General features: G+C 38.5%; 1 protein-coding gene across 1 annotated transcript in view; it reads left to right on the plus strand.

Moving 5' to 3' along the window:
- Positions 1–15,134, plus strand: part of cnir (cornichon-like protein) — a 37,365-nt gene that overhangs the window by 9,000 nt on the left and 13,231 nt on the right. Inside the window, exons 3-4 of the mRNA XM_070099640.1 lie at positions 7,159–7,271; positions 14,759–14,899. Coding sequence (XP_069955741.1) covers positions 7,159–7,271; positions 14,759–14,899 — 254 coding nt within the window. The remainder of the gene's footprint in view (positions 1–7,158; positions 7,272–14,758; positions 14,900–15,134) is intronic.

Below are 15,134 nucleotides of genomic sequence, written 5' to 3' on the forward strand. Positions count from 1 at the left end.
TAATGTTTTAGTAGCTGACCTATATTCAGCTGACCAGTGTACAGTGAGAGAATCATAGCAGAAAACGCCAAATATATCTATAAACTCAAGGAAAGTCAGGTTGTAGGTGGCGTTACTCCCCTCAGTGTTTTAAAAATGGCTGAGTCAGCAGAACAGGTCAGGCAGTCAACAACACCACACAACCCCCGATAAATGGAATTGAGGGGGATTTGGAAGGATAAAACCATGGATTAAACCTTTCTGATCTACCAGAATGGAAAGGAGTTAGAAGTTAATTGGGGAAGCCAGACTGTGAAGTGAGATGGGAAGGGGAGTGTGTAATAAGGGGTTAACTGTAAGGGTTGTGTGAAGTTAAGGGAAAAGTGAGCAGTGAAGAGGGTTTTGAAGAGGAAATTTTACTAGTAATTCAGTGGTGATTGCTAAAGCAGATACTAAGTGTACTAGGGACTGGAAAAGAGAAATAAATATTATTGTATATGAGTAAAAGAGCGAAGAGTGAAAATGGCAGGCATTAGGGGGGTACAGGCTGCCATAATTATATTTATATTTCTTCTTCAATTCCATGAAGAAAGAAATCAGTCATGGGGGCTGGAAAAGGTGAATAGAGTAACAGCGCCCTGGACAGTAAGAGCCCAACAGTTGCCATCCTACCAGAAAAGTAAATGTCACTATCGCCGCAAGGTATGGCAACACCACATACCCAAACAAAAACAGTGGCACACAGCTCTTATTGTAGCACTCTTAAGTGGTGATATCCAAATTAATCCAGGACCTCAAACTATTGTGCAGAGGCAAAACAGACAGATAAATGACGGCGATAATGACGGTCTAGTAGCTAGGAATGATAACCTTAACTCCATATGTAATGCATACATAGGTCAATGTGAGACAATACAGCCATTATTATCTCAAACACTACCAAACAGGTGCATACACTGTACTAAAGTACGCATGAAAAACAGAAAAGGCACCTTATGTAAAATGTGTAAGGGGTGGGTGCATGATGGATGTATGTACAATTATAGCAACGGTGCCAGAATTCATTTTGTGTGTAACAAATGCACTTTGGCACAGTTACCCTTTAGCAGTGATGACATTTATTTACCTAATTTTAATACAAACGACCCATTGCCATATATTGATGATTATGATTGTTTTATGAAAACAGGCCTTCACTTTATTCATGTCAATGCAAGATCACTTCTTCCTGAATTGGCAGAGATTAGGATTCTAGCTAACAAAATTAGGGCGGCAGGAGGCCTGGTCACAGACCGGGCCGCGGGGGCGTTGACCCCCGGAACTCTCTCCAGGTAAACTCCAGGTAAAATCTCTGAATCTTGGTTGGATGATACGGTGACTGACGACGAGGTCAAAATAGATGGTTACAATATAAAATGCTTAGATAGGAACAGAAAGGGTGGTGGAGTATGTGCCTACATTAGAAATGACTTAGCTTACAACCCAAGACCTGATTTAAATAGCAATAAACTGGAGATTCTTTGGTTTGAAGTGCTGCTTCCTAAGACCAAACATATCTTAGTAGGAACTAGTTACCGCCCTCCTACCCAGGACCAGTTCTTAGAAGACTTTTCCAGAGTCTTGTCTGGAGTTGAAAACAATTGCGAGACAATAATACTGGGCGACTTCAATATCTGTTTTCAGCAGCAAAATAACGGGCTATGCAAAAGGTATAAGCAAATTCTAGGATTAAATAGTTACACTCAACTAATTAATACTCCAACCCGGATCACACAGTTCTCAGCCACCCTAATTGACCACATACTTTGTAACCGCTCTGAGAACATTAGTCAGTCAGGCGTCATTACCACAGGTCTTAGTGATTATTTCATCATTTACTGCACCAGGAAAATCACTAGGGATAGGATAGGCCTACACAGGACAATAAAAATGAGGTCAACTAGAAACTACAGTAAAGAAACACTGGTAAATAGGCTACACAATTGTGACTGGACAGAGATAACAAGTTGCACGGACGTAAACGATGCCTGGGAAAAATTCAAAACACTGTTCACTACCATCCTTGATAATATTGCACCAGTTAAAGAGGTTAGGATTAAACGAAGAACTGAACCCTGGATGAATACTGAGATATTATATAATATGAAATTCAGAGACCAGCTGCTAAAAAGATTTAAAGCAAACAGACAGGATATTGCAGCACTAAATGAATTCCAAAGGGTAAGGAACAGAGTACAGAGACTTATAAAAGGAGCAAAGGCAAAGCACTACCGCTCAAAAATTGAAGAGTATAAGCATAACCCCAGAAAGCTCTGGCAACAACTAAAACAGTTGGGGTATAGCCATAAGCCAGTAGATAGGTCTAACATAGTACTATCGATAATGAGGTATGCCACGAAACATCTAAGGTGGCAAATTGCTTTAATTCCTACTAAACATCTGTTTCATCAACACTAGTAAGTAAACTACCATCTGCATCAAATACCTTTAACACAGACTCTGATAAGTTTCAAACATACTATACCAATAAAGGGGTAACCCCAAACAGTTGTCAACTAGTAAGTGTATCTCATGATTTTATTCAAAAAGAACTAAGCAGGTTAAACCCAACTAAGAGCACAGGCCCTGATAACATCCCGTCTAAGTTCCTAAAAGATGGTGCTTCTGAACTGTCAATCCCTATTGCTCACATAATAAATCTATCAATCACCACTAATACCGTACCGGAGGGGTTCAAGGAGGCCAGAGTTACTCCTATCTTCAAGAAAAATAGTAGGTCTGATGTAAGCAACTATAGGCCTGTTAGTATACTCAGTATAATATCTAAAATTCTAGAGAGGGCGATGTATTCTCAAGTAGTTAAGTACCTTAATGACAACAACATTCTCCATAGCTATCAATCGGGCTTTAGAAGATCCTACTCAACCGACACCTCCCTTATTAATCTGATGGATTACCTGAGAACTGAAATGTTAAAGGGGAACCTCATAGGTATGGTAACCTTAGACCTGCAAAAGGCCTTCGATACTGTCAACCACAATATATTATGTAATAAACTTCAAGCTATCGGTATAGGTTCTGTAGACTGGTTTAAGTCCTACCTTAGCAACAGGAGACAAATAGTCAAAATCAACAAAACAGAATCAGAACCCCTGCCGATAACATGTGGAGTTCCCCAAGGTAGTATTCTGGGTCCCTTATTATTCTTATGTCAATGATATGCCTATCAGTGTCAAGTGCAAACTCCTACTGTATGCAGATGACAGTGCTCTGTTAGTGTCAGGTAAAGACCCACAAGATATTGCTAATGTTTTAACACTGGAACTGGAGTCCTGCAGCAAATGGTTAGTAGACAACAAACTATCATTACACCTAGGGAAAACTGAAGCCATTCTCTTTGGCACGAAACATAAACTGAGAAGGGTAAATAATTTTAATGTTCAATGTAATGGGGAGCCCATCACTTTGGTTTCATCAGTAAAATATTTGGGAATCCCCTTTGACCCATGCATGTCAGGAGAATTGATAGGTAACAGTGTAGTAAAGAAAGCGAATGCCAGACTGAAGTTCCTGTATAGACAAGCACAGTGTCTACCTACTGAGGCTCGCAGGACCCTATGTCTAGCCCTTATACAATGCCATATGGATTACGCTTGCTCTTCTTGGTACTCTGCCTTGACAAAAAAAAAATGAAAGATAGACTGCAAATCACCCAGAACAAAATCGTAAGATTCATCCTGGGGCTGGGACCAAGAGAACATGTAGGCCAGGATGAATTACAGCAGTTGGATATGCTGAATGTTGAAGACAGAGTAAAACAACTGAAGCTAAATCATGTTTATAAAATTGCTCACAAATAATGTCCAGAATATCTTGCTGTCAATTTTGTTAAGGTTGGGAACCAAAGCAATCATAGTACTAGGGGGAGAGAGCACAACTTTGTAGTACCCACAGTCATTGGACAGGCTTCAAACACCTTTTATTGTACAGCAATAAAAGAATGGAACAGACTGCCCGCACATGTCAAAGCCAGTCATAGCATGAACCAGTTCAAGAAGAGTGCCAAAAGGTGTCTGATGAATGTAGCTACAGAAAGGGAGGGGAATGATTTTCTATTTTTTAGCTAACGTACGTGTAAATTTTACCATTTTCCTAGTAATGACCCTCGTATTGTAGATAGTCTTAATGACCTTGGTGTAGTAGATAGTCTTTTTAGTATGATAATAAGATGTTATCTTCATTGTAGAATAATAAGAAAATATTATAACCTTTATATTATAATAATAAGGTAAAAGGACCCCAATGGAAATAAGTCACTCTGTCTGACTTTTTTGGGTTATCCTAGGTTCTCTACACATATGCTGCTATGTATGATAATTCTATGTAACTGTATTTGTGTATACCTGAATAAACTTACTTACTTACTTACTATACATGTAATTTTTTTTTTAACACATCGGTCGTCTCCCACCGAGGCAGGGTGACCCAAAAAGAAAGAAAATCCCCCCCCCCAAAAAAAAATACTTTCATCATCTTTCAACATGTTCACCTCACTCGTACATAATCACTGTCTTTGCAAAGGCGCTCAGATACGCCAGTTTAGAAGTCCCTTCAAACTGCCAATATCCCAAACCCCTCTTTTAAAGTGCAGGCATTGTATACTGTACGTACTTCCCATTTCCAGGACTCAAGTCCGGCTAACCGGAAATAATTTAGGTGGTCACTTCTGCACACTGGTCAGTTCAAGAGTAGGAGTGCAGATGAGCCGGGAGGCTTTAGAGTTGGTAGGGGATATGTAGATCATGTGTTTACATTGAAGCATATATGTGAACAGTATTTAGATAAAGATACGGAAATTTTCATTGCATTTATGGATTTAGAAAATGCATTTGATAGGGGACCAATGTGGCAGATGTTGCAAGTGTATGGAATAGGTAGTAAGTTACTAAATGCTGTAAAGAGTTTTTATGAGGATAGTGAGGCTCAGGTTAGGGTATGTAGGAGAGAGGGAGATTACTTCCTGGTAAAAGTAGGTCTTAGTCAGGGATGTGTAATGTCACCATGGTTGTTTAATATATTTATAGATGGGGTTGTAAAAGAAGCAGATGCTACGATGTTGGGGAGAGGAGTGGGATTAAATTATGAGGAATCAAGTACAAAATGGGAGTTGACACAGTTACTTTTTGTTGATCATACTATGCTTATGGGAGATTCTAAAGAAAAGTTGCAAAGGTTAGTGGATGAGTTTGGGAGGGTGTGTAAAGGTAGAAAGTTGAAAGTGAGCATAGATAAGAGTAAGGTGATGAGGGTATCAAATGATTTAGATAAAAAAAAAAATGGATATCACACTGGAGAGAGGGAGTATGGAAGAAGTGAATGTTTTCAGATATTTGGGAGTTGACTTGTCAGCGGATGGGTTTATGAAGGATGAGGTTAGCCATAGAACTGATGAAGGAAAAAAGGTGAGTGGTGTGTTGAGGTATCTGTGAAGGCAAAAAAACATTATCTGTGGAGGCAAAGAATGGAATGTATGAAAGTACAGTGGACCCCCGGTTAACGATATTTTTTCACTTCATAAGTATGTTCAGGTGCCAGTACTGACCGAATTTATTCCCATAAAGAATATTGTGAAGTAGATTAGTCCATTTCAGACCCCCAAACATACACGTACATACGCACTTACATAAATACGCTTACATAATTGGTCGCATTCGGAGGTAATCGTTATGCGGGGGTCCACTGTATAGTGGTAACAACACACTTAAATGGGTGTGAAGCTTGGGCTGTAAATGCTTCAGCGAGGAGGTGGCTGGAAGTAGTGGAGATGTCCTGTCTAAGGGCAATGTGTGGTGTAAATATTATGCAGAGAATTCGGAGTGTGGAAATTAGGAGGCAGCGTGGAGTTACTAAAAGTATTAGTCAGAGGGCTGAAGAGGGGTTGTTGAGGTGGTTTGGTCATTTAGCGAGAATGGATCAAAGTAAAATGACTTGGAGAGTGTATAAATCTGGTGGGGAAGGAAGGAGGGGTAGGGTTCGTATTTGAAATGGTTGGAGGGAGGGGGTAAAGGAGGTTATGTTTGTGAGGGGCTTGAACTTCCCAGCAAGTGTGTGTGATCGTGTAAGGAGTGAATGGAGACAAATAGTTTTTGGGATCTGACGAGCTGTTGGAGTGTGACCAGGGTAATATTTAGTGAAGGGATTTAGGGAAACTGGTTAGCCGGACTTGAGTCCTGGAAATGGGAAGTACAATGCCTGCAAACACAGTGATTATGCATGAGTGAGGTGAAAGCGTTGAATGATGATGAAAGTATTTTCTTTTTGGGGATTTCCTTTCTTTTTGGGTCATCTGCCTTGGTAGGAGACAGCTGACTTGTTGAAAAATAATTTTTTTTTTTTTCAACAAGTCGACCGTCTCCCACCGAGGCAGGGTGACCCAAAAAAGAAAGAAAATCCCCAAAAATAAAATACTTTCATCATCATTCAACACTTTCACCACACTCACACATTATCACTGTTTTTGCAGAGGTGCTCAGAATACAACAGTTTAGAAGCATACACATATAAAGATACACAACATATCCCTCCAAACTGCCAATAAATAAATAAATAAATAAATAAATATATAAATATATAAATATATAAATAAATATATAAATAAATATATAAATAAATATATAAATAAATATATAAATAAATATATAAATATATAAATATATAAATATATAAATATATAAATATATAAATATATAAATAAATAAATATATAAATAAATAAATATATAAATAAATAAATATATAAATTAAATATATAAATTAAATATATAAATAAATATATAAATATATAAATATATAAATATATAAATATATAAATATATATATATATATATATTATATATATATATATATATATATATATATATTATATATCTCCATGGGGAAGTGGAACAGAATTCTTCCACTGTAAGCCATGCATGTCATAAGAGATGACTAAAATGCCGGGATCATGGGGCTGGTAACCCCTTCCCCTGTATACATTACTGAAGTTATGAAGAAAAATTTAAATTTTTCTTTTTGGACCACCCTGCCTCAGTGGAATATATCTGGTTTGTTGAAAGAAGAATATGTGTATATCTGTCATGTGAATTTTTTACTAAAACTAATTACTGTTTCCTATTTTCAGTGGGTGATTCCAAAGATTGCATCACATCTATGCTTGTCAGTTGTGTTTCTCTTGACTGGCCACTACTATCTATTCCTGGCCTCCATACCTCTTGCTGTTTTTCTTGTACGGGAGTAAGTTTTTTTTTTTTTAATTCTGTAACATTTTTTTTATTCCTTTATACCAGTTTTCATGTAGGAATATCATATGTACAGTAGTGTGCAAATTAATTGGGACAGGAGTAAATTTTGTGGTTATCTTGTAACTTGTCTTAGTCTCTGGCTTAATTAGTGTAGTTTGGGTTCTTTTATCTTCATCAGAGTTTGCTACTGACTTCTGGCAACCATCCAGTTGTGGTGTTACCTTGTTACTCTTGTCACAAGGTAACACCACAAATTCTCCCCTTCATTTCATGATCACTGCTGAAATTCATGATGGATGTTACACCTAGGAAGTGTTCAAGTATTGTAGCTTTTAGATAACATGCTGATTTGAGTATCAGACAGCTCGCCAAAAACTTGAGCCTAGCAAAGCGAACTGTTGGTCGGATTCTGAAGAGAGCTGACAACACTGGTGATTGTGGAGTGCTGCATTGACAAGGTTATCATAAGAAATAGTGCGAAAGATCCCAAGAAAACCAGCAAACATTTACTGAAAGAGATTCGGCTTCAGCTGTTGTAAATGTTGATTTTTCAACTGCTTGATGAAGGCTCCCTGAAGTTAGCAGAACTGTGAGAAAGCCAGTAAATAAACAATTACTATTTATTGCTATGAAGAAAATATGGCTGCGGTGGGCACTCGATCATAAGGGATGGATGACACATGAATGGCGAAAAGTTATATTTTCAGATGAGGCTCATTTTGAAATATGTACATGGGTACAGATCAATGGCAGTGAATCAGAGCAAAGGCAAACCTCTTTGGAATGGACACATTCAACAAGTGCCAAAACACCCACCTAAGATGTTTTGGGGTAGTTTTACTGCTAACAGCCCTGGAAGGCTTGTTATTATTGAAGGAACAATGAACTGAAGATTGAGACACTTATGCAGCATATGGGAATCTTTATTCAGGAAACGTTTCGCCACACAGTGGCTTCTTCAGTCCAATACAAAGAGGAAGGCGTAAGGAGAGGAGGAGAATGAGGTAATCAGTCCCTCAACCTGGAGTCGATGTGTTCAGTCCATCAATCTTGTAGAATGTACAGCATAGGGCCGTAGACGTGGCTTATATACTGTAGTGAGGTGACGTGAAGCAGATGGAGGCGGGGTCATAGTGGTACCATCCACTAGTCGAAGTAGGTCTTCGTCCAAAGGTTGAACAAGTGTTGAAGAATTCTTTGTAACAAGACCCCATGATGCTGCCGTGTCTGACAGTTGTGATGAATGGTTTGAAAAACCGACAAGTTGAAGATTGAGACACTTATGCAGCATATGGGAATCTTTATTCAGGAAACGTTTCGCCACACAGTGGCTTCTTCAGTCCAATACGCCTTCCTCTTTGTATTGGACTGAAGAAGCCACTGTGTGGCGAAACGTTTCCTGAATAAAGATTCCCATATGCTGCATAAGTGTCTCAATCTTCAACTTGTCGGTTTTTCAAACCATTCATCTCAACAATGAACTGGCAAATACAAGGCAGTTCTGACAACTCTTTTGCTACTCATTGTGGATAGAGAGTTTCTTGATGGAGAAGGCATTTTCCAGCTGGATCTTCCTCAGTGCCACACTTCCAGAAAAATGCTAACATTCTTTGAAGAGAGTGGGCTAAGCATTTTAAATTGGCCTGGAAACTCTCCTGACCTCAACCCAGTTGAGAATCTTTGAGCAATAACTAAATGCAGATCATAAAACAGGACTGTTCATCTGTGGAGAAACTAATTGCTGCTGTTATTAGGACCTGGTACCACAACAAACTTGCCAAAATGCATTCAATATTGGTGAATTTTATGCCAAAGCATGTAGCAGTGCTTATAAAAGCAAAGGGTAGTCATATCTTATTAAATCAATTATCTGTCATACATTGCTGTTTTTTTCAAATAAACATTAATTTTACAAATAAATGTCTTATTTCATTCACTGTCCCAATTATTTGCACACTACTGTACAATATGGTATATAAATGCAGTAATTTAAAAAGTTATCAAATTCTGGGAGGCTTTTATAGATTCACCCATGTTAGGTTATATTTTATGGTACTTCTCTGTGTCAGGTTTACAGTATGCAGTACTTTATGAAATGTACACTACCTCTTCTTTATAATAGAGATAGGGTCCAGGAGACAGAAATGCAAAATAATCAATCCTCTCATCTTCTCTCTTAAATTCAGGCTTGTGCTTCAAGAACAAAATGTTAATAAACCTAAACTAATAATAAAAAGAAAACTATCTACATGGAATACAATGATTCCAAGTTCTTTTTAACTTTGTTGTTAAACTTACATGTACACAGGCTGAATTTATAGGGTATTATCCTTGTCATAAGATGTATCAGCCTTTAATGATTGAAGTCATTCAGATTAAGCATAGTCACAATATGTAACAGAAGAAATACCACATTTTAAAAATAAATTATCAGATTGACATCTACACAAGTCAATAATAATTTCAACCTTCTAAGTGTCTGGTAGCTTGAGCGCTAGCACACTCAGCTCACACACTGAGGTCTAGAGTTCAAATCTTCTCCGGTACAGCTGGAAAACATTAGGGACACGTTTCCATAAGACACCTGCTGTCCCTGTCCCTGTTCACCCATCATTTTAAAATGGGTACCTAGGTGTTAGTCGACTGGTGTGGGTCACATCCTGGGACAAAACTAACCTAATTTCCCCGAAATGCTCAGCATGACAAGCGGCTTTCTATATAGTAGTATTTCATCGATGTCAGCTAGGCCTGTATACCATGCACATGTAGTAAATAAAGATATTATATTATTGTTAGTAGTAGGATACAATGATATTAAAAGTGAAGCAGATCAGAAGAGGCTTCCTCAAGTTACCGAACAGCAACCAAAACGAAGAATGGTTTCTATGACATTGATTATAGGGTACCTGCATATGTCTATAGCTGCATAAACATTTTTCCCTAGTTATAGTACCTATGTTGAAAATTTGAAGCCAGTAATATATGGGATTTTCAAGTTTTAAAGAAAAGCCTTGGAGGAAAAAAAATTCATGCAGCCTTTGTTGTATATGGTACCCCCTGGGGGATACCTAATAGCCAATAAATAAATACTCTAGTTTTTAAAGACGAGACAATTTTTGTAACGTATTAGTCATTTCCCACTGAGGCATGATGATCTGAAAAAGAAGAAACACTTCTGTCATTACTCGCTCCATCTCTTTCTTGCCAGAGGTGTGCAGATACTACAATGAAAATCCTGAACTGGAATTATAACTATAATTTGAAGCCTTTCGTTAAAGGCTGTAATAGGTACACATCATAAAAATAAATATTTCTGACTTGTCTTGTATACAATTTAATTTAGGAACTTGTTGCAGATAAAATGGTCCAGAAGTGTAGATCTTTCAGTCAATGAATTTTAATATAATGTCATAACCAGTGTAGCTCATTGTTTTTAACTATGAATATATAGGTAGTAGGTTGGTAGACAGCAACCACCCAGGGAAGTACTACCGTCCTGCCAGATGACTAGGAAACAAAAACCTGTAACTGTTTTGCATGATGGTAGGATTGCTGGTTTCTTTTTCTGTCTCATAAACACGCTAAGATAACAGGGATATCTTGCTACTCCTACTTACACTTTGGTCACACTTCACAGACACGCACATGCATATATATATATACATACATCTAGGTTTTTCTCCTTTTTCTAAATAGCTCTTGTTCTTTTTTATTTCTTCTATTGTCCATGGGGAAGTGGAAAAGAATCTTTCCTCCGTAAGCCATGCGTGTCGTATGAGGCGACTAAAATGCCGGGAGCAATGGGCTAGTAACCCCTTCTCCTGTATACAATTACTAAAAAAGAGAAGAAGAAAAACTTTATAAAACTGGGTTGCTTAAATGTGCGTGGATGTAGTGCGGATGACAAGAAACAGATGATTGCTGATGTTATGAATGAAAAGAAGTTGGATGTCCTGGCCCTAAGCGAAACAAAGCTGAAGGGGGTAGGAGAGTTTCAGTGGGGGGAAATAAATGGGATTAAATCTGGAGTATCTGAGAGAGTTAGAGCAAAGGAAGGGGTAGCAGTAATGTTAAATGATCAGTTATGGAAGGAGAAAAGAGAATATGAATGTGTAAATTCAAGAATTATGTGGATTAAAGTAAAGGTTGGATGCGAGAAGTGGGTCATAATAAGCGTGTATGCACCTGGAGAAGAGAGGAATGCAGAGGAGAGAGAGAGATTTTGGGAGATGTTAAGTGAATGTATAGGAGCCTTTGAACCAAGTGAGAGAGTAATTGTGGTAGGGGACTTGAATGCTAAAGTAGGAGAAACTTTTAGAGAGGGTGTGGTAGGTAAGTTTGGGGTGCCAGGTGTAAATGATAATGGGAGCCCTTTGATTGAACTTTGTATAGAAAGGGGTTTAGTTATAGGTAATACATATTTTAAGAAAAAGAGGATAAATAAGTATACACGATATGATGTAGGGCGAAATGACAGTAGTTTGTTGGATTATGTATTGGTAGATAAAAGACTGTTGAGTAGACTTCAGGATGTACATGTTTATAGAGGGGCCACAGATATATCAGATCACTTTCTAGTTGTAGCTACACTGAGAGTAAAAGGTAGATGGGATACAAGGAGAATAGAAGCATCAGGGAAGAGAGAGGTGAAGGTTTATAAACTAAAAGAGGAGGCAGTTAGGGTAAGATATAAACAGCTATTGGAGGATAGATGGGCTAATGAGAGCATAGGCAATGGGGTCGAAGAGGTATGGGGTAGGTTTAAAAATGTAGTGTTAGAGTGTTCAGCAGAAGTTTGTGGTTACAGGAAAGTGGGTGCAGGAGGGAAGAGGAGCGATTGGTGGAATGATGATGTAAAGAGAGTAGTAAGGGAGAAAAAGTTAGCATATGAGAAGTTTTTACAAAGTAGAAGTGATGCAAGGAGGGAAGAGTATATGGAGAAAAAGAGAGAGGTTAAGAGAGTGGTGAAGCAATGTAAAAAGAGAGCAAATGAGAGAGTGGGTGAGATGTTATCAACAAATTTTGTTGAAAATAAGAAAAAGTTTTGGAGTGAGATTAACAAGTTAAGAAAGCCTAGAGAACAAATTGATTTGTCAGTTAAAAATAGGAGAGGAGAGTTATTAAATGGAGAGTTAGAGGTATTGGGAAGATGGAAGGAATATTTTGAGGAATTGTTAAATGTTGATGAAGATAGGGAAGCTGTGATTTCGTGTATAGGGCAAGGAGGAATAACATCTTGTAGGAGTGAGGAAGAGCCAGTTGTGAGTGTGGGGGAAGTTCGTGAGGCAGTAGGTAAAATGAAAGGGGGTAAGGCAGCCGGGATTGATGGGATAAAGATAGAAATGTTAAAAGCAGGTGGGGATATAGTTTTGGAGTGGTTGGTGCAATTATTTAATAAATGTATGGAAGAGGGTAAGGTACCTAGGGATTGGCAGAGAGCATGCATAGTTCCTTTGTATAAAGGCAAAGGGGATAAAAGAGAGTGCAAAAATTATAGGGGGATAAGTCTGTTGAGTGTACCTGGTAAAGTGTATGGTAGAGTTATAATTGAAAGAATTAAGAGTAAGACGGAGAATAGGATAGCAGATGAACAAGGAGGCTTTAGGAAAGGTAGGGGGTGTGTGGACCAGGTGTTTACAGTGAAACATATAAGTGAACAGTATTTAGATAAGGCTAAAGAGGTCTTTGTGGCATTTATGGATTTGGAAAAGGCGTATGACAGGGTGGATAGGGGGGCAATGTGGCAGATGTTGCAAGTGTATGGTGTAGGAGGTAGGTTACTGAAAGCAGTGAAGAGTTTTTACGAGGATAGTGAGGCTCAAGTTAGAGTATGTAGGAAAGAGGGAAATTTTTTCCCAGTAAAAGTAGGCCTTAGACAAGGATGTGTGATGTCACCGTGGTTGTTTAATATATTTATAGATGGGGTTGTAAGAGAAGTAAATGCGAGGGTCTTGGCAAGAGGCGTGGAGTTAAAAGATAAAGAATCACACACAAAGTGGGAGTTGTCACAGCTGCTCTTTGCTGATGACACTGTGCTCTTGGGAGATTCTGAAGAGAAGTTGCAGAGATTGGTGGATGAATTTGGTAGGGTGTGCAAAAGAAGAAAATTAAAGGTGAATACAGGAAAGAGTAAGGTTATGAGGATAACAAAAAGATTAGGTGATGAAAGATTGAATATCAGATTGGAGGGAGAGAGTATGGAGGAGGTGAACGTATTCAGATATTTGGGAGTGGACGTGTCAGCGGATGGGTCTATGAAAGATGAGGTGAATCATAGAATTGATGAGGGAAAAAGAGTGAGTGGTGCACTTAGGAGTCTGTGGAGACAAAGAACTTTGTCCTTGGAGGCAAAGAGGGGAATGTATGAGAGTATAGTTTTACCAACGCTCTTATATGGGTGTGAAGCGTGGGTGATGAATGTTGCAGCGAGGAGAAGGCTGGAGGCAGTGGAGATGTCATGTCTGAGGGCAATGTGTGGTGTGAATATAATGCAGAGAATTCGTAGTTTGGAAGTTAGGAGGAGGTGCGGGATTACCAAAACTGTTGTCCAGAGGGCTGAGGAAGGGTTGTTGAGGTGGTTCGGACATGTAGAGAGAATGGAGCGAAACAGAATGACTTCAAGAGTGTATCAGTCTGTAGTGGAAGGAAGGCGGGGTAGGGGTCGGCCTAGGAAGGGTTGGAGGGAGGGGGTAAAGGAGGTTTTGTGTGCGAGGGGCTTGGACTTCCAGCAGGCATGCGTGAGCGTGTTTGATAGGAGTGAATGGAGACAAATGGTTTTTAATACTTGACGTGCTGTTGGAGTGTGAGCAAAGTAACATTTATGAAGGGATTCAGGGAAACCGGCAGGCCGGACTTGAGTTCTGGAGATGGGAAGTACAGTGCCTGCACTCTGAAGGAGGGGTGTTAATGTTGCAGTTTAAAAACTGTAGTGTAAAGCACCCTTCTGGCAAGACAGTGATGGAGTGAATGATGGTGAAAGTTTTTCTTTTTCGGGCCACCCTGCCTTGGTGGGAATCGGCCGGTGTGATAATAAATAAAAAAATATAACTTCCTGACAGATTTTTTAACCGTGGTGTTTAATGCTTAGTTTTGATAGTTGGTGACTGATGCTGAAAATATTAGGATTGTTATCCATTTTTTTATGAAAACATTAGCTTATCAGAAGTATAATTTAAAAAAAAAATAAAAATCAAGGATTATGTAATACCGGTAACTGCATACCCTCTTATCAAGTGGTCCTAACTGCTGCAAACATTAATTCTCTAGCTGCCACTGGTATGCCTCATCATATGTAACCACTATCCTTTCAGTTGATGTTCTTCCCTCACTCCTGTGCCTCTCCCCCTCCTGCCATTACCTTTTTCTTCTGCCGTGCAGCGCTGTATTACCCTTACTGGTTTAGCACCTTCCATGAATATAATAATGCAATAATTGCATTTTATGTTGTTTGCTCTCGAGCTTATGCATTTTCCTGTTTAGGTACATGAAGGTCCCAGCTGGAAATTTTGGAGTTTATGATCCAACAGAGATTCACCGCATGGGCCAATTGAAGAACCACATGCGAGATGCTGTCATTGGTCTTGCATACTACTTGGTGTTCTTTTTTATATATTTGTATTGGTTAGTAATCATCTGGGTTTCCTTCTTTTTATTATAAATATACACAAGTTTAGCATTTAATTTGATAATAATAATAATATTAAAGCAGACAATATAATTGCCTTTGTGTGTAATTACCTATATTATTTGTGATTAGCTGTTTATTACTCTAAGATCAAAGCTATATTCATTGTTAAGGAGATGTTTCTTACTATCCCTATGGCTCATTTGACTGTTCCCTTGCTAGTGTTTATAG

Source organism: Cherax quadricarinatus, chromosome 68, assembly GCF_038502225.1.
Source record: "Cherax quadricarinatus isolate ZL_2023a chromosome 68, ASM3850222v1, whole genome shotgun sequence".
Lineage (NCBI taxonomy): Eukaryota > Metazoa > Arthropoda > Malacostraca > Decapoda > Parastacidae > Cherax > Cherax quadricarinatus.